This window comes from Lacerta agilis, chromosome 8 (assembly GCF_009819535.1).
Source record: "Lacerta agilis isolate rLacAgi1 chromosome 8, rLacAgi1.pri, whole genome shotgun sequence".
Classification (NCBI taxonomy): Eukaryota; Metazoa; Chordata; class Lepidosauria; order Squamata; family Lacertidae; genus Lacerta; species Lacerta agilis.
In genome coordinates this window covers 67,478,486-67,497,836 of record NC_046319.1, presented here as the reverse complement: position 1 = coordinate 67,497,836, position 19,351 = coordinate 67,478,486, and the positions used below count along the sequence as shown (strand labels likewise).

The 19,351-nt window shown below is 45.2% G+C and overlaps 1 protein-coding gene across 1 annotated transcript; it reads left to right on the top strand.

Annotated features, from left to right (window-relative positions):
* Positions 1–3,971: 3,971 nt before the first annotated feature.
* Positions 3,972–17,877, top strand: FBL (fibrillarin). The gene is made up of 9 exons (XM_033158070.1): positions 3,972–4,069; positions 4,649–4,747; positions 7,493–7,672; positions 9,672–9,766; positions 9,934–10,104; positions 12,106–12,238; positions 13,705–13,817; positions 15,361–15,506; positions 17,815–17,877. The coding sequence occupies exons 1-9, from the start codon at positions 4,060–4,062 to the stop codon at positions 17,837–17,839; spliced, it is 972 nt and encodes a 323-aa protein (XP_033013961.1). The 5' UTR covers positions 3,972–4,059; the 3' UTR covers positions 17,840–17,877.
* Positions 17,878–19,351: the final 1,474 nt, after the last annotated feature.

The window sequence follows — 19,351 nt, the reverse complement described above, 5'->3', positions numbered from 1 at the left end:
GCTTATTTCCAGGGCCGTCTTAAGCATATGTGGCGCCAGGGTGCAAAGATCCGCCCGTGCCTCCCCCCAGTTGCCCAGAGTTGTCAACCTTTTTTAGGGGGGAACCCCAAAGTTGTTGACGTTTCTTAAGGAAAGGTTCCCCGGAGTTGTCGACCTTTTTTTTAGGGAGCTGACACCACGCCTATCTCTGCTCAGGAAGAGAAAACAGGAAACATAAGGAGCCCGGCGCAACAAACAAATGCTGAGGCGTCAGCGTCGGCAACTGAGTGAAGCCGAGCACCTCGTGGTGTAAGCAGCATGCACTGGGCAGCCTTCTCCATGGCCCTACGCCAATCCCAGGTGCGCAGGAGGGCGGAGCCGGCAGTTGCCTCAGTGCCTCGTTGGCTCGTTCCCGAACTTGCAGCACAGAGCCCGCCGCGGCGCTCCGACCAACGGGTGTGCTCTTCCCCAGACTCCAACTCTCGGGCCCCAGACTCTCAGCCTGGCACCCCTGAGAGCCCGGTGCCTATGGTTAAGACGGCCCTGCTTATTTCAGCACTGTTTAACCACAGATTGTCATGTTTGGGCAACATGTGATCAGAGGCAGAGCTAGCTGCTCTGGCACCCGCAGCGAACGTCCCGGGGGGGGGGGCGCCACCCGTGGCAATGTCACTCCCGCTCAGGGATGACACTCAGGGCAAGTCGCACCTGCCACACACCCCTGCCAGTGCACGTGATTTAATTTTTTAAAAATATAAGCAAAAGCTTCCAAATTCCTCCTCATGTCTGCACTGGAAGAAGGGTGCACAAGCCTGAGGTTTGTTGAGGCTCCTTCTTATTACACTAAACTATGGCTTAGTATTATGTTTGAACTAGCTCAATGAGAGAAGGCCCTCACTTAATGTAGGCATTTCAGAATTTTATACAGAATTCAACAACACATGGGTTGTCTGCCTTGCATTCAGGAACTACTGTGCTTTTCCAGCTTAGTTCCAACTTACTGAAAATTGTTTACTTCCAGTGCCTAATCTGATTGGGTTAAACTTGGCCACATGTTACTTAAATGGATTAAATCGCTTGCTGTGGAACTAGTTTGCTGCTTGAAAAACATTCAATTTCTGGGCCAGGTTTTAAAGTAAAACATATAACAAGTTTTGAATTATTTTGCTGGGATTTTTTTTTAACTATGCAAGGCATTGGAAGGCTTGGAAAATAATTTTAAATACTGAAACATGCAGTATTTTTTATATAGTTACATGTGATTGCTACTTAAGTTCAGTTCAAAAAGTTACATTACAAAAGTTATGGTATCCTGAGTACTGCAACTCTGTGTAAAAGCCTATGCATTCCCAATGTTAGCCATAAAATATAGACATATCTGGAAAGCAAAACAATGTTTTGCATGTATATTTCATAATCCTGAGATGTGCTATGCCAGTAATAAGGCGTGTAGGAAGATATGTAACACACCAAGGCTGCTGCATAGGATTGGGGTGGGGCCCGGGAAAAGAACACAGAGCACCTAATTATCATGGCATGGAATTTTAATGCAGTCCCAACTCAGCCGTACAGCAAAATCTGACATAACCAGATTGTGAAGTGATGATGTTACAAAACTAGATTAGGATTGGCACAATTTCCCCTGGCAAAACCTATGTCCCTTTTAAGAGCTGAACAAAAATGTAGAAATCTAACCAAGTTCTTTACTACTTACCTATTATGCAAGGGAAAACAGCAGTGGATGAATTTCTGCTTGACATGTACATAACTTTTGTCCAGCAAAAAGTCAGCAATTTATCAGTTCCAATGAGAGGTTAAGGGAAATAGTGGTTGTGTCTGCTTACTTTCAGCCCCTTGCAGTTGTACCGGTAGTTTCTGTAGTTAAGAAAAGAGAGGAGTATCCTGAGCAGAACCACTGTGAGCCTTCCTCTCTAGTTTGATAGCTGGTTTTTGAAGGAATATAACTTACTGGCAACAGAAGTAGTGTACTTATTAAATTTTGTAAAAAATAATTGGAACCTGGACCTAATAAAAAACATAAGCCCGGCATATGTGTATTAATTGCTTGTCACTGGCTAATCGTAACATGGAACATCTGTATGTAAATCTTATCTGTTTGCGTGACTGTAGCATACATCTGACCTATATCACAAACACAGAAAGCATATAAAATTCTATGTGGCATTATAATGGTGTGGTCAAAGTTATTACATATATTAGAAGAGACGATATGTTTAACTTCATAGTACTGGGAAATGTGTAGATTTTTTTTTTAATAGAAGCCCTGGCAGCAGTCTTCATCCTCTCCAACTTGTTCAAAGTCCTCAGTTTTGTTATTTCCAAGTGTTCTCTTTCACAGCAACAGTTGTGAAAAAGGCAGATTCCATGCCAGGGATCCTTTTCATCAGATAAATGTTGGAAGATAAGAAAGGAATTGCCATTATATGGTGCAACCACAGTTGCGGGAGGCAGTGAAGGATAGGTGTGCCTGGCGTGCTCTGGTCCATGGGGTCACGAAGAGTCGGACACGACTGAACGACTGAACAACAACAACAACAACAGTTGGAATACTGTGTACAGTTCTGGTTGCCTCACCTCAGAAAGGATATTGTACAGTTGGAAAACTTTCAAGGGGGTGGAGCAACTCCCCTATGAAGCATTTGGGACTTCTTAGCTTAAGAAAATGCGAGGATTGGAGTTTATGATGATTGAAGTTTATTAAAATCATGCATGGCATGGGGAAAGTGGACCCAGAAGTTTTTCGTATCTCATGACACCACAACCCATGAACATTCAATGAAGCTGAATGTTGGGATTTCCTACAGATATCTGGTTAGCCGCTGTGAGAACAGGATGCTGAACTAATTACCATTAGTATGGTTCAGCAGCATCTAATGTTTTAATATTTCCCCCTCTGCTGTGGCAAATTCTGCTTCAGATTAGGCCCCCATCCCATACCCTCCAACATTTCTCCGATGAAAATAGGGACATCATATTCCATCACAATAATTTTACTATTTATACCCTGCCCATCTGACTGGGTTGCGCCAGCTCCTCTGAGCAACTTCCAACATATATAATAAAGCATTAAACATTAAAGACCTTCCCTATACAGGGCTGCCTTCAAATAGCTCGGGCATTGGTATGAAAACAGTGACATCCTAAGGGAAATTGGCTCCTTCATGGATCACTGCCTTGTTGTGGCAAAGGGGCTTGAATAACTCCAAGAAGTTATGAGCTATGCCGTGCAGGGCCACCCAAGATGGACAGGTCATAGCCGATAATTTAGACTAAATGTGATCCACCTGGAGAAGGAACTGACAATCCACTCCAGTATTTTGCCAAGAAAACTCCATGGACATAAAAAAGCAGCTTTTGAGAAGACAGTGAGTTTCCAAGGCATGCTCTGGTTCATGGGGTCACGGAGAGTCAAAACACGACTAAGACGACTAAACAACAACAAATGGAAAGTGGGATATTCCAGGATCAAATCAGAAACTCAGATGACTTCTGTAAATCCGGGACTGTCCCTGGAAAATAGGGACACTTGGGAGGGTCTGCCATCCATTGTTAAAATGGCGAAGAAAAGGGGGCGCTCACACTTCTGCTTGTTTGCTCAGGAGAGCAGGAGTAAATCACTGAATCTCTCACCCTGGATCGATTAAGAACCCTAATTAAAGTTCAGCGGCTATAATTAAACGACTCATTACTATGTGCATTAACTCGTTTTATTATCCATATATGCCTCCTTGAGCTCATTGATATAATAACATAATAAAATATAGCATAAAAATTACAGTAATATAATAAAAATCAAATCCCATGCCAAGCCCTTTGCACTGTGTGTGTCCGGAATGGGAAGATAAGCAGTGCAGCCCCGCCCAATGCCTCTGCGCATGCGTTTTCCAGCGGCGGACTCCATTCCCCATGAACCTCTGCGGCACTCCCGCCCTTGCCCCGCCTCTTTTCCCAGTTTCACACTTCCGGTGCGACTGCGTTCGAGCGCTGCGTGGTTGGTGTTTCCGGCCCGAGAATTTTAAGCGCGTGTGTGGCGAAGTTTGCCTCTTGTCGGTTCCAGCCATGCGGCCCGGTAAGTGACGGGAGGGAATAGTTGTGGGGAGGGTGCTGCTTCTCCAAGGGGTGCATCTTCCCGCTGCACGGAGCCGATGTGAGCTTAGCGGGAGAGGGGTTGAAGGAAGGAAAAAGGAGCACCGCGGGCAGACACGTGGCTGCTGGAGTCGTCTGGTGGTTGATTTGTTCGTTTATTTGTTATTTAAAGTCATTATGCGGTTGCTGCTGCTGTTTGCCCTGCTCCATAGCTGACAAAAGTCCCTTCGAGCGGTTTACTAGATCGGTGGTTCCTACTTTTAGGCTTATGATCTGAAAAGGAGGAGCAAGCCCAGGGCCTAAGGAGAAGTTAAAGAGCCTAAGGAAAACCTTCTGGATCGGAGTCCAGGACTGGTCCAGAGTCCTGTTTTCACAGTGGCCTAGCAGATGCCTGAACCAGGCCTTACAACGGCCAGTTGGGCCACCTGTTGAAATAGCCGCCACCAGTTGAGAGTTTCCCAACGCAGAAGTTAGCACTGTTTGCAGCTGTTAGGTTTCAGTTAAGGGGTGGGGAGAGTAAGGTTTCATCGCGTTTCTCTGACTTGTGTGCCCTTCTCTGCAGGTTTTAGCCCCCGTGGAGGACGTGGGGGACGTGGTGGGTTTGGAGATCGTGGTGGCTTTGGAGATCGTGGGGGACGCGGAGGCTTCCGAGGGGGGCGAGGTGAGTTATTTCTTTCTTCCCCTATTTGTGCATTAGCTGTAAGCGCTTGTTGCCACCCTACAGATAAGACACTCAGGTCTGCAGTGGTGCATGCTGGGGAGAAATCAAGGTACTTAACCACACAGTTGTGGTGGCTTGTCCCTCCTCTTGGTGGTTTAGTCAAAGGGTGGTCTAAGTGCATTGGCCAGGTAGCAGCCATGTGTGCTTCCCTTTCTGGGTGGGAATGAGATCTAGCCAGTTTGGGCCTGGGCACATCAGAAACATAATAGCCAAGCAGCTTAAAGCCTTCCTTCCAAACTTGCAGGTGGAGAGAGGGCAGCTGCCAAGACAATCCCTGGTCTCCTGTGGAGCTCTGCAGGGTTGGGAGGAAGCCCACTAAAGGGCAAGGAATACCCATTTTAGCATCAAGGACTGGTCCCCAAAACCCATTCCTCATTCCTTGGTAATTAAGCTGAGACTAATAATCAAGGTCTGACACCAACTCTGCAAGGTACATTGCCCCTACTCCTTCTGTCCAAACAGCCTGGGTCAGGAGACCTTATTAGACATCCCTAAGATTCTTGAGAAGCAAGAGCTAAAATCAAGGCAGTGCACTCCTTGAGTCTGAAGTCACCAACTTAGTAGTAAAAAACCAAGAAGTTAGGATCTGGATTGAGTACAAAGAAGACAGTCACAGACATCAATTTTAAATGCTGAAGATTTATTAAGAAATCAAAAAATAAAAATAAGGATAAAATGTAGAACTCCTGTAGCTCTGTTTTAAAACAGCTGCAGTATTTGCCAGTTTGTTTCCAAGACCTGATTAATGTTTAAGGCCCTAAACAACTTAGGTGCCAAATACCTGAAAGACCATCTCCATCCTTGTCAATCTTCTTGGGTGCATCTCCCTTGGTAGTTTGGTGGAACCCTCAGAATTGTATAGAAAGGCAGCCCTGGAGAGGGTTTTCTCTGTCACATTCTGAAAAATGTGGAGCTCCAGGTGTTGCTGAACTGCAACTCCCGTCTGTCAGGGTGATGGGAGCTGGAGGGCCACAGGTTGCAAGCCCCTGACCTAAATTGTGAACTGTAAACTGCCCTACGATCTTTGGATGAAAGGAGGTATATAAATTTTAACAACAGCAACTCCTCACAAAGGTGTGTGTAGCATATTCATTGCACAGCTTTCGTTGTACACTGAAGGCACATCTCTTAATCTTGGCCTCGGGCAGTTAGGGTGTTTTTGTTTCATGGCACCTGAATTTATACTGTCCTGCTTCATTTGGAATAGCTTTTCTTGTCCTATAGCTGTAATGGTTTTTGTTTGTTTTTTATAATGGTATATTACTGTATCTCTCCCTGAGACCTTATGGGTGAAGGGTGATAAGAAATCGAAATCGTACAAATAAAACCACAGTATTTGATCTTTGCTGCAGAAAGATTTATGCTTTCCATTATGCCCTTCAGGAGTTGCAACAGTTAAAAACAGAAGCAAATGTTATATATATATAAAGAAATGTATAACAAATATAATAATGTATAACAAATATTACATCTGTAATAGTGGAATATACAGCGGGCTTTGACAGAAAGTCAACTTTCGTCCTTGTTTTCATTTTCTGTTTTGATTTATTTATTTATTGTTATTATTGGTTCTTTACAGTTTTTCTTTTCTGGTGTGCTTTATTTTTGGTATATATGTACAGTAGAAATAAGAGACACAATGCAATGTATTGTAATATAATATTGTTTATTAGTACTGTAATGTTATAGCTTAACTCATTGCTGTTTTTCTTCTCTTATTTGTTTTGCTTGTTCAATAAATCTTTTTTTAAGTAGGGAGAGAGAAAATAAAGCTTTCTTCATCTTTCAGTTATATTGTAACTAATGGGCTGGGTGATAACCCAGGGGCTCCTAGCTGGAAACGGTGCATTTATTGGAGCATAATTAGAAGGAAACTATGGTGCTGTCAGGGAAATATAGTTGGGATAATACAGGCATGTCCAACAGATAGATCGCGTGGTGTTCCTGGTAGATCTCTGGTCCCTCAGGGATCACCTTCCCCCCAAAATATTTTTTTTAAAAAAAGCTCAGCAACTTTTGCTTCCTAGCAAAAAAAAGTGGACCATCAGATTAAGGTCCACTATTTGACTGCGGATTCAGAACCCTCAACTGTGTGTTTTATATCAGGCATGTCCAACAGGTAGATCGTGATCAATGGATGTCCGCGGTAGATCACTGGCTCTCCCCTAAGAAGCTGAACAACTGTGGCTCCCCTTAAGAAAGCTCAACATTTTACCTCCTCACTGAAAAAAACTCAACAGCTTTGACCCGAACCCCCCCAAAATGGGCCTTCCTCCTTCCTAAAAAAAGCTCAACTACTTTGAGCTGAACCCTCAAAAAGGGGGTAGATTACTGCCAGTTTATAACTCTGTGAGTAGATCGCAGGCCACCCCTGTTTTATATAATTGACTTTTTATTACGGTCTGTGTATACTGCAATGCTCATTCAGATTCATTCATTCATTTGCTTCCTTAAAAAAAAAAAAAGAAGCTCAACAACTTTGATCCATCAAACGACAATGGGTTTTTTATACTGTGAGTAGATCACAGTCTATTGGGAATAGGACGTCCCTGGGATAATAGATGCAGCTGGAGTGGGTGGGATTACGGTATATAGACATGTTGACGCTTTGGGGGGGGGGGTGGTAACTGTTGGTTCTGAATTGCTCATATCCCATTCCTTCTTTCTCTCCTTTTTCACCTGTAGGAGGTGGGTTTAAGTCCCCTGGTGGTGGTGAAGGAGGCTTCCGAGGCGGCCGTGGTGGTGGTGGCTTCCGAGGCGGCCGAGGTGGTGGTTTCCGTGGCGGCCGAGGAGGAGGTGGCCGAGGAGGACGGGGTGGCTTCAGAGGAGGGAAAAAGGTTACAGTAGAGCCCCACAGACATGAAGGTGAGACTTCTTCATCCTGTCATATAAGAAGATAATTAAACTTTATGCAATAATATTACTTTTACGGCAGTAGACCCAGTGAAGGAGGAACCACCTCCCAGAGCATTGTGGAAGAGGCATTCTTTCTTTGTTTGATATAGGGCAAGGTAAAAGACTGTTGCATTCTAAGCCTCTTCAGAAGGCTAGCTATCCCTTCCTGTTAACTATAGCTAAAAGCTATCAGGAGAACAGCCCCTGTGGCCTCTCTGGTAATTGCTGTTGAGCTTCTACTCATTCTAAAATATTGATTTCCTGAAAAACACCCACATCCGTGTCTTTGTTTAATGCTAGAAAGCAAATATTTATAGTCAGTTTGCATTCCTTCCCTACAACCCTCCATGTATGAGCACAAATATTTTTAAAACACTCCTCTTCTGACTTGCAGTCCTGCTTCTGGCATCCCATACTGCTTTATTAGCCTGAAGTCCTGCTGCATCTGGATGGGAGCTACCTGACCGAAGGGAAAACTGGAGTTAGATGCCAACATCCCAATAGCTCCTGACCAAAAATATCATATATACTCTAGGCATGCTTGTCAACTTTGAAGCTGTTTTTTAAGGAGAAGTGAAGAAAGCTAAAAGAAGCAGAAATGGTAGTTGCACCAGCTGAGAACGTAAGAAGAGCCTGCTGCATCAGGCCATTGGTCCCATGTTGTCTAGCATCCTGTTCTCACAGTGGCCAACTAGATGCCCGTGGGAAACCTAGAGAGCAGAACATGAGCATAAGAAAGAATTCTCACCTCCTGTGGTTTCCAGCAACTGGTACCGTATTTTTCACTCCATAAGACACACTTTTTTCCTCCTGAAAAGTAAGGGGAAATATCTGTGCGTTTTATGGAGCGAATGGTGGTCCCTGGAGCTGAATTGCCCAGGGGCCAAAACCAGATCGGGCTTTTTATTTTACAAAGAGAAAAGGGGGTGTTGAAAGGACCCCGATCAGCAGCTGATCAGCAAGAGATCGGGAGAGAGATAAGAGTCCCGGCTCCCTTTCAGGCCAGCCCCCTTGCCTAGGCCTCCTTTGTTGAATGTGCTGCAGAGGGAGGTTGTTTGTTTCCCCAGCGACATGTGACTGGCTGATTAGGTTATCTGTCTGGAAACGGCTTCCTTTCCTTAAGATTTTCAGAAATGTGAGTTGAACCCCATAAAAATGGGGCTTTTCCTCTTTGCTTTCCCCCCCTTTGCAAAAAAAAGCTGCAAAACCTTTAGCTGATCCTCAAAACAAAACCAGGGCTTTTGTCTTTGCAAAAAAAGCTGCAAAACTTTTAGCTGATCCTCAAAAAAACCACGGCTTTTCCCTTTGCAAAAAAAGCTGCAAAACTTTTAGCTGATCCTCAAAAAACAGGGCTTTTAGAGGAGGAAAACCAGAAAAAAATTTTTTCTTTTTTCCTCTAAAAACAATGTGCGCCCTATGGTCCGGTGCGCCCTATGGCACGAAAAATGCGGTATTTGGAAGCATTACTTCATCCAGCTGTGGAGGTAGAGCATAGGCATCATCCATGAATTTCTCTAATCCTTTTTTTAAAAAGCTAGCTAGGTTGGTGGCCATTACTGCCTCCTGGGGGAGCAGTTCCACAATTTAACTGTGCTGTGTGAAAAAGTACGGGCAGCTCCCCATCTACATGTGATATGTTTGCACACGTAATACATGTCTATATATCCTAACAGTATTCTAAATGTTTTTTTATTTTATTTTTGTAAGAAGGCTAGCTAAGGTTGAAATGAGTTTGTTGAGACAGAGCCCCATTCACTGTAAAGGACCTGCCACCATGGTTTAGCAACTGCCTAGAATAGATTGAGCTCATGGGGGGAAAGGCAAGAGTGGAAACAGTTTTAGCTGAATAATAATATTTGTACCCTTGCCCACCTGAGGTTGTCCCATCTCGGAGTATTTAAATTTTGCTTGCGTGAAGCATGTCTCCAATGTGAACAGATCTAAGTTCCGGTCTCTCTTGTATCCTCAGGTGTCTTCATCTGCCGGGGAAAGGAAGATGCGCTAGTCACACGGAACATGGTGCCTGGCGAGTCTGTGTATGGAGAGAAGAGGATTTCTGTGGAGGTGGGTGATGGATGACGCTCCATGGGGGCATGGTTGTGGGTAGAGGGAATTGCTTGAAAATGCAGGAAGGGGGAGTATGTTCCAAGGACGGGGACCCCTCTTGGTCTGCAGACGTCTTGGTTGGAAAGTCTCTCTCAATCCAGCATGCCTTATCCTCCCCTCTTCAGGACGGTGAGCTGAAGGTGGAGTACCGAGCCTGGAATCCCTTCCGCTCCAAGCTGGCTGCTGCCATCCTTGGAGGCATTGACCAGATCCATATCAAGCCTGGCACCAAAGTGCTGTACCTCGGAGCCGCATCAGGAACAACAGTGTCTCACGTCTCTGACATAGTTGGACCGGTAAGGAGAGTTTTGGGGTACCTGAGACTGCGGGTGTACCTTAAACTGCTGCCAGGTACTGCTGTTTGTACAGATAAAGCTGTACGGTCTTAAGCTAGTGAGTTGCAACAGGAGTAGCTGGGGTGCTGCAGAAAACAACTTCTTGAGTAGTTCCCACAGCTTGCAAATATCAATACTATGCTCTTTCCTTGACCTCAGGCTATGACTCTGAATGAGAATAAGAGACCTAATCCCCAGCTCCAAGCTTGGGACAGGAGGGGAGTGTAGAGACAGGAATCATCACTGGAAGTTGTCTTAACACTAAGTCAGACGACTGGTCCATTCAGAGTAGCATTGTCTACACTTCTCTCCAGGGTTTCCAACCAGGGACACCCCCTGTTTCGAGATGCTGGGGATTGAACCTGAGATCTTGTATATGCTCTGCCACCAAGCTGTGGTTTCCACCCCCACATTTCCCCCATGGTCCTTGAGTGCTTTGGCTCACTCGGCTCTTTTCTCCAGAGCTGAAAGAGAAGATTGAAGCTTGTTTTTGGTGCCTAGTGGGCAGGCTGTCCAGTGCTTCCATGCTGTAAGTGTCAAGTGACTAGCCCTGAGGTTAGGAATCTTCCCTTGGCCAGCACTTCTGGAGACAGCACAATTGCAGGGATTATCCCTTTCCTGCTTCCAGGTGTTGTTCAAGATGGTAAAAGCAAAAAAAAAAAAAAAAGGGATCGCATGTAGTGCCAAACATTTCTCCAAAGTGATTGTGCATTAAAATTGCAAATGTGGTTCAATGTGAGCAGGTGTAAAGTGATAAGTATTGAGGAATAACCTTAATTTTACATATGTTAATAGGCACCTAAACTGCCAGTGACTGACCAGGAAGGGCATCTTGATGTAGTGGTGAATAGGTCAGTAAAGGTGTTGACCTGGTGTGCGGCAGCTTTGAAAAAAAGGCAAATTACATTTTTGGGTTCCTTAGAGAAGAGTGAAAAGAAATTTCTCAGTATCTTAATATTGTTATGTGAATCTGTGTTGCAACTTCACTTGGAATACTGTGTGCATTTATGTTCTCTGCAGAAAATATTGTATAGCTGGAAAAATGTGAAGGGAAAAGTTGGGGTCAGAAAACTAACTTCCTGTGTAACAAACAAATACAGTTGTACACGAAATAATTTTAAACAGTTGAATGACAATGAAAAACAGTGTTTCCAAAGCGAAAGAATCCAAACACAGTATATTCCATGGGTAGGCAAACTAAGGCCCGAGGGCCGGATCTGGCCCAATTGCCTTCTAAATCTGGCCCGCGGACAGTCTCGGAATGAGCGTGTTTTTACATGAGTAGAATGTGTCCTTTTATTTAAAATGCATCTCTGGGTTATTTGTGGGGCATAGGAATTTGTTCATTTCCCCCCAAAATACAGTGCGGGCCCCCCACAAGGTCTGAGGGACAGTGGACCGACCCCCTGCTGAATAAGTTTGCTGAACCCTGTGTATAGATGTGCATAGATATAACTCACAAATTAGCAAAGAACCCGAACACTTCTTGACCTTAGTCTTCTTCAGTGGTTTCTGTACCATGTACTTAAAAACTGTTTGGCATAAAAGCAAATATGACTCTACAAAACAATGAAACAATTACACACAAACACACAAACACACACACAATCACAATCAAAAGTAACTCCACCTATACAATAAATGCTATTAAAAAAAAAAACCTGATTGGCCACTGCAAGAACAGGATGATAGACTAGATAGGCCTTTGATCTAATTAGCAGAATGGCCCTTATGTCTGGGGCTTCTCTAGCCATCCTTGCCCAAAGAGCAGTGGATTGTTGCCGAAGGTGACAAGTGGAACTGGTGAGTGTTGCTCTTCAGACTAATTCTAGCTATTTTATCAAAGATGATCACTCAGGGCTTCAGCAGTGGCACTGGGCGATGTCCTTCTTGAACGCTTTTTACTGTTCTGGGCCGTGGACAAGGCACTGACTCCCTTGCTTCCTGCTTCTTACCCAACAGGAGGGCCTTGTGTACGCTGTGGAGTTCTCCCATCGCTCCGGTCGCGACCTCATCAATGTGGCAAAGAAACGGACCAACATTATCCCTGTAATAGAGGATGCACGGCACCCACACAAATACCGCATGTTGCTTGGTAAGATGACTGTGAAACCTTAACACCTGCGCAAATAAGCCTTCCTTTCATGTATGCTGATTGAGCTGGACATCTCTTAAAGGAGCACCCTCTCTCGGCTGTCTTCTGTTTCCCCCACCCACTGGGCGAAAGCAGCTGCCCATGGATTGCAAGAGCCTTAGTAACATTAATACTTGTATTATGCCAAGCCCACCTGTCTCTATGTTGTCAACAGACAAGCAGTGAGGCTCCAAGGATTCAGGCAAGGGTCTTTTCCAGCCTTAGAGGGTGATGCTAGGGACAGACCCTGGGAACTTCTGCAGGCAAGCCATGTGCCAAGTGTGGGGAAATTTTGCTTGCTGGGGCTGGTGGTGTTCCCCATACCTGGCATATGATCTACCACTCTGAAACATCCATTTATGTTTATTTTGTTTATTAGGACCTGGCAAGCTGCTAGTAACCGATGCTGGGGATTATACAAAATACAAGTGTATTGGGTGTTCTTCACTTCTAGACCACTGACAGGGAAGGTCTAGGTTTTGTTAGTTTGATCTCAGCAATCAGAAAAAAGTCTGAGCTGTTCCCCTAAACCAGTGGTTCCCAATTAGGGTTCTGCGACCCCAGCCCTTGCCTCCCCCCCCCCCAACTAATTTTTTTGTCATTTTTGCATGGTAATATCACAAATTTTATGGTCTGTTTTAGTGCTGTGCCAATATCAATATATTGGCCAAAAAGTAAGGGGTCCGTGGCTTGGCTTTTGAAAAATAAGGGGTCCTCAGTAATTGGCTAACTGGGAACCACTGTCCTAAATAAATGTGGGCAAAGTAGGTTAAATGAACACCGCTGCTGCCTCACTGCTGTTGATTTAATCACAAAAGTGCTGGGGCAGATCTTGACATTCTAGACCGGAAGTGGGAAACAGGGTTAGGGGGCCAAGTCTGGAAGTCCCTCACCCCCTGTGGCCCACTTTGCTAGGTGGGTGGAGCCACCCACCTGTCAATCACCTGGTGCCACCATGACATCAGGGTAACTTTGCTTCAAAGGAAATAATTAGAAGCACAGCCTAAATGTGCTCCCAGCCCTTCCTTTGCAGTCCGGCTTGAGTTCAAGCCACAGTTCCAAAGGCAAAATGATATTTTGCATTGAAAAGTCCACCTTCGTTACATGTGGCACCTTTTTCTGTTGCCATGTATGGTGACAGGAAGAGGCACAGAATATAAAAAGTGCCGACTTCCTGATGCAAAGGAAGAATCAAGTGTGTACTCCTGATTCTTTGTCCTCTTAGCCATGGCTTGAAATTTGCTGTGGCCAAAGCAGGCAGTCCTGGTAAAGGTGGGTGTGTTGAATGAAGCCAGGGGTCCCCCGTTACTGCTCTAGGCTCTACTGTTTTTCTTTTGCCTGATGACCTTATTTCAAGTGAGGAAAGCGATAGGATTTGCAGGGCAACTTCCAGGCCCATGGTTCAATACGCCCCCCTTGCTTTGCAGGCATGGTGGATGTGATCTTCGCAGATGTGGCTCAGCCCGACCAGTCACGTATTGTGGCTTTAAACGCGCACAATTTCTTGAAGAATGGTGGCCATTTTGTCATCTCCATCAAGGTAATGTTTGGTACGACTTATATTTTCTAACTGTATGACCTTCAGTGGGTCGTTTTCTTTCCCTTCGGCTGGAGAGTCAGCGGGGGCTAAGAACTGGTTTTCGGTACTCCATTGGAATTCCATCTCCCTCATCAGGGAGACCAACCATTCTGGGGCAGGATTCACAAGTCTACACCTTCTTCTGGTCATGGCAGTTTGCTATCTGTCAAGACACTTATCCAAACATAAATTATCCTAGAGCATGCCCGCTTCCTTTCTTGTGCTTTGCTGGTCAGTGGCAGCCATTTTCAGGCAAAAACCATGGAGAGTGTGGTGGGGGTGCGAATGTATCAGAGTAAGAGAGATCAGACAAATCAATTTTTCCTTTGTCTCTCTCCTGCTCGTTGGCTGCAGCCATTTTAGGGCAAAACCATGATGGGCAGGGAAAAGAGATTGCCGATTCCCATAGGAATCAATGGAAATTGTGGACTTGTTAGGCCTAATGAACCATTTCCAGTGAAAGCTTTGTGGCTGTAAGCAGCACCTAAGTGTATAGGGTTATGGCTGATATGCCTTCCACCCAACTGACAAGTGTTAAGCCTATATGGATTGCTGGAGGTAATCTCTGGAGTTGTGTTGGAGAACCCCAGGACTGTTTCCTTAGAGGAGGGAGGCAACATTCATGCTAATGCTGCCTCAATGTGTCTGGTAATTTGAGCAATCTGGGGGTGAATGACCAGGTGGGCTGACAGCATGGTCTTTAGACAAGGGGGGGGGGGGTAAAGGTGACCATTTCTTAAGAAGCCCTCTGTGGATCTAGAAGTGTGTTATAGCTACTGCCAGCTCACAATCACCCTATTGCGGGAAGGTTCTCAAGCAGGCAGTGGCTGTGATATTGGGAAGAAACTAGTTATCTGGACCCATTCCAGTCTTGGTCCAGACCTGATTCAGAGACCACATTGACCTTGTTTGTCCTGGGAGATGACTTTTATTGAGACGGAGACGTAAAAATGCAGCCTATTTGCTTTTGATCTATCAGTTGCCTTTGATAACACTGACCCTAGCGGCGTGTTTTGGTGGGAGTAAGAGATTAAGTACTACGGTGGATTGGCTTCTGCCTATGGGGCCAGTTCCATCCAGAAAGTAGAACTGGGGGAAAGTAGCATCTTTGCCTCCTTGCAGTCACGCTGTGGGATGCCACAGGATTCCATCGTGTCCCCAAGGCTATTAAAGCCGCTAGGTATGCTTTTTAGCAGGTTTGGCAATTTGCAAAGAATGCCCAAATGCATTTCTTTGTAACTTTTGCGTAGTCATACATAACTTGGGTCCTAGGTAAGGGTGACCTGCACAAAGGCCAATAAGCTGAAACTGAATCCTGACAATGAAGAGGCCTTTGAGGGTGGGCGTTTCCTGGCTCTGAAAATTAGACAGGGTCCCTGTTCTGGAAGGGTGTGCAACCAGGCTGCTAGCATGCTCCTGTAACATAAGGGAGCGATGAATTGTCCCTCTTAGATAAGCTTGAAGGCTTGCTGTTAGACTGACCTGCTTGATCCTCTCCTCCCAGGCCAACTGCATTGACTCAACAGCAGCACCCGAAGCCGTCTTTGCATCAGAGGTGAAGAAAATGCAGCAGGAGAACATGAAACCCCAAGAGCAGTTGACTTTGGAGCCCTATGAGCGGGACCATGCTGTAGTAGTTGGCATTTACAGGTACAGTGAAATCTGGGGGTGCTGATTTCTGGATGCGCTTGGTGTTTCCTTGGAGGCATAAAGGGGGAACAGGTAGCATTAGAACGTAATGAGGAGCAACTACTCTTCTTCCCACCCCACACTCGAGCAGAGGGAAGAGTGGGCTTGTTACAGGGTTGGAAAGGAACCAGGGTGTTGATGGCGCTTGTGTGCACACTGTATATTCTGTGTGTATTCTGACCAAAAAATAACCGAGCAATCTAAATAACTTGCAAAGCAGGCCAGATATGCATCTGGTTTGCATTATAATGGTTCTTTCCCCACTCGGACCAAACTCCTTTGATTGGGCGGTATCCAACACATTTCTTCTGTTCGTGCGACGGAACGTCCCTCACTCTCTGCCCACACACACCCATTATCTCTTAAAATCATTGCAACCTGTAAAGTGTGCCAGTCTCCACACTAACTGGGTTTCCTTGTACAGGAACCTGAGAAGTAGCCATGATCTGTCAGACCAGTGTTTTTCAACCTTTTTTGGGCAAAGGCACACTTGTTTCATGAAAAAAATCACGAGGCACACCACCATTAGAAAATGTTAAAAAATTTAACTCTGTGCCTATATTGACTATATATAAAGTAATTTTCCCACGGCACACCAGGCAACATCTCGCGGCACACTAGTGTGCCACGGAACAGTGGTTGAAAAACACTGTGTCAGACCATTTGCCCATCTTAACTAAACCCTGCCCACTGTGGCTGGCAATGGCTCTCCGGGGTCTTGTGCTGAGGTCTTTCCCATCCCTTGCAACCTGAGGCATTTCAACGGAGATGCCAAGGTTTGGTCCTGGGACCTTCTGTGTGCAGTGCATGTGATCTACTGCTGGGCTGTGGTGCCTTCCTTATAGGCGAGGGGGAATATGGCCCTTGGGGAACAAAGATCAGTGTGAGGCTGCACCTCTTTTCCTGCTGCCCCCTAGTCTCCTGGGAAGAGCATCTGGGCAAGTAGGGGTGGCCCCCTCAAATATTTTACTGAGGGGGCTGAAGGGGACTTCGGTCCCTAGGAGTTGGCTCCTATAACTGCAACTCCTATCAGCCTCGGGAAGCATAGCCAATGACTAGCGCTGATGGGGGTTGCAGTTCAGCAACACTGAGAGGGGAGCAGGCACAGGTTCCCCACACCTGTCCCAGCAGAACAAGGGCTGATGGTTCAATTGCAAGAGATTACCAGCCTGGCCCCAATTAAATATATAAATGTCTTTCCGAAACTGATCTCTCTTCTCTACACCCCCCCTCCCTTTCCCTCATATGTCACATGTCTTCTTTTCTTAACCTGTGCACTTCAAGGCAAGGCTCTATCTTAAGTAAGAAGATACCTATCTCAAATGGGATAAAAATATGAACAGGAATATAATGTATTTACAGTTTGCACAAGGAACTGGAATCAAGAAAAAGTTACAGAATGTAAAATACGTAAGATCTTTAAAGGAATCAGAAAGCAATTGTAGATTGTCTAAAAGGAAAATGCAAATATTTGGAAAGTTTGCTCCTTGCTTAGTGGCTCAAAAAAATAGACCAAAAAGGTGCTTCAAAAAGAATTTGGGATACAATTACAGCAATAAAATAAAAACAGATACATCAAAGTTCATGTAGTGTAATTGCTGATATCCATGAATAGCATTCCAGCTCATTGATCTCTGGAGGGCAGGCACTACAGCCCTATCTCATGGGTGTCTAACTTGTGGTTCCCCAGATGTTACTGAACTCTTAATGTGACCTTCAAAAGTTTGTTCAAACGCACACTAATTTAGGCTGGGGGTGCCAACTCATCACCCATTCCCTTGCAACAGCTTTCGACTAGTTATATTTCAACAGAGGCTTCATCAGCATTGCTTAATTCACTAGGCTCCAATTTGTGTGTTACGGGAATTGGTTCATCTGATATGATGACAGTGCGAGTCCCTGTTATTGAAATCATTCTGTGTTGTGTTGCCCTTGCTTGTCACGTTACTGCAAGTAGCTGGCAGGAAACAGTATCCTGGTATGTGTGTCGTACATACCTGGGAAGATTGAGAGTCTTTCCATGAAATGGCTAATGCCTGGTTTAGGCTCCTGCAATCAGCGATATCCTTGGTGCCTCCCATTCGGTCTTTGCTATCAGGATTACCATGGAATACTCACAAAATGAACTTTTGTCTATGAGAAGTTGATGTTGAGGATACTGTACTGAATAGTACATTTTAGAAAATGGCATTTACAATGTCAAAGCACAATTGGTAGCAGTCGTGTTTGGTCAACAGTCTGTTAACAAACACTCTCCTTTTCCTTACAGACCACCTCCTAAACAGAAGAAATAAAGTGTGGAAGCTAGTAGGTGACCATTGCAACAGTGCTTTAGGTCAGAGTTGCTTTTTCTGCCACTTCAATGATACAGGACTCTTTCTGCTGACTAGACCCCATCTTTCTTTAAGGCCAAGCATTTATTGCAGAGATGCTGTTGTGCATTGGTGTTCTATGGTGTTATCAAATGTGTATATTTTTTATTAAAATAAGTAATGTAGATATGCACTGGTTTTGCTTGTGGACTTGCATATAATTTACAAGGGTCAGAATTAGTGTAGCAGCTTGTAAAATTTGCCAGAGTCTCCTTTTAATATGTATTTGGTACAGGATTGTAACAAGTGGGGTGCCGCAGGGTTGTGTCCTCAGCCCATTGTTGTTCAATGTCTTTATAAATGACTTGGATGCTTAACAGGTTGGAGAACTGGACCCAAACTAACAAAATGAATTTCAGTAGGGACAAATGTAAGGTTCTGCACTTAGGCAGGAAGAACCAGCTGCTCAAATATAAGATGGGGAACATCTGGCTTGCCAGTAGTACGTATGAAAAGAATCTAGGAGTCTTAGGAGAGCACAGGCTTAACACAAGTCAACAGTGTGATGCAGCAGCACATAGCTAATGCTGCCTCCACAGAAGTATAGTTTCGAGATCAAAGGAAGTCATAGTACTGCTCTGTTCTTCTTTGGTCACACCATGTGTGGAGTACTGTGTCCAGTTCTGGGCACCACAATTTAAGGAGGATATTGACAAGCTGGAAGGTGTACAGAGGAGAGTGACCAAGATGATCCAAGGGTCTGGAAACCAAACCTTATGAGGAGCAGTTGAGGGAACTGGGTAAAGGGTGCATGGGGTGTTAGAGGAGGGATAGTACCTCTGGTGGGGCACACATGCTCCTTCTGGGGTAGTTTGTCCATCTTTGGTCCCCACCCTGCACTGTGTTCTCACCTGTGGCTCCTAGAAGCTGCCGGTGTATGACAGTGGCCACACCCTGGGGAACGGCTTTGACTGGCCAGCTAAAGCAACGGAGGGTAGTAGTTGGTGGGTTAGGGACTTGCTCTGCACGTGAAGACAGGCTTCAGCAGATTGAGTGGATGAGACCAATAGTGGGCCCAATGGTCAAGAAGGTGTTTTCTGCACAGGCAGTAGAGGGAAGTGAAGGAGCATGGGGCTCGTCAGCCTGGGAAGGTAGCTCATCTAGGAGAAGGAAACTGATCCTACACCTCCACTGCCTTATGGATATCTTGAGAAGAAATGGCTAAAGAGTAAAATTCTACACAATCCAGAGTGGAGTCCATCGGACAGTTGGATGGTTTCTTGTATGCCTCTTCCAGCAACTCCTGCAGCCAAGCTGGTGCCTGATGTATTGTGCTGCTTTCTTTTGGACTACATCAGCAAGGCTGAGGGGGGGGGGCGGTTGTCTTCTAAGCAGCCTAGGACCTCCATACACACTGCCCAGGTTTGCACTGCAGAGAGGTCATTTTGGTGCTGCTAACGCAACAAAAACATTGCAGGAAGCAGCAGTTGCAAG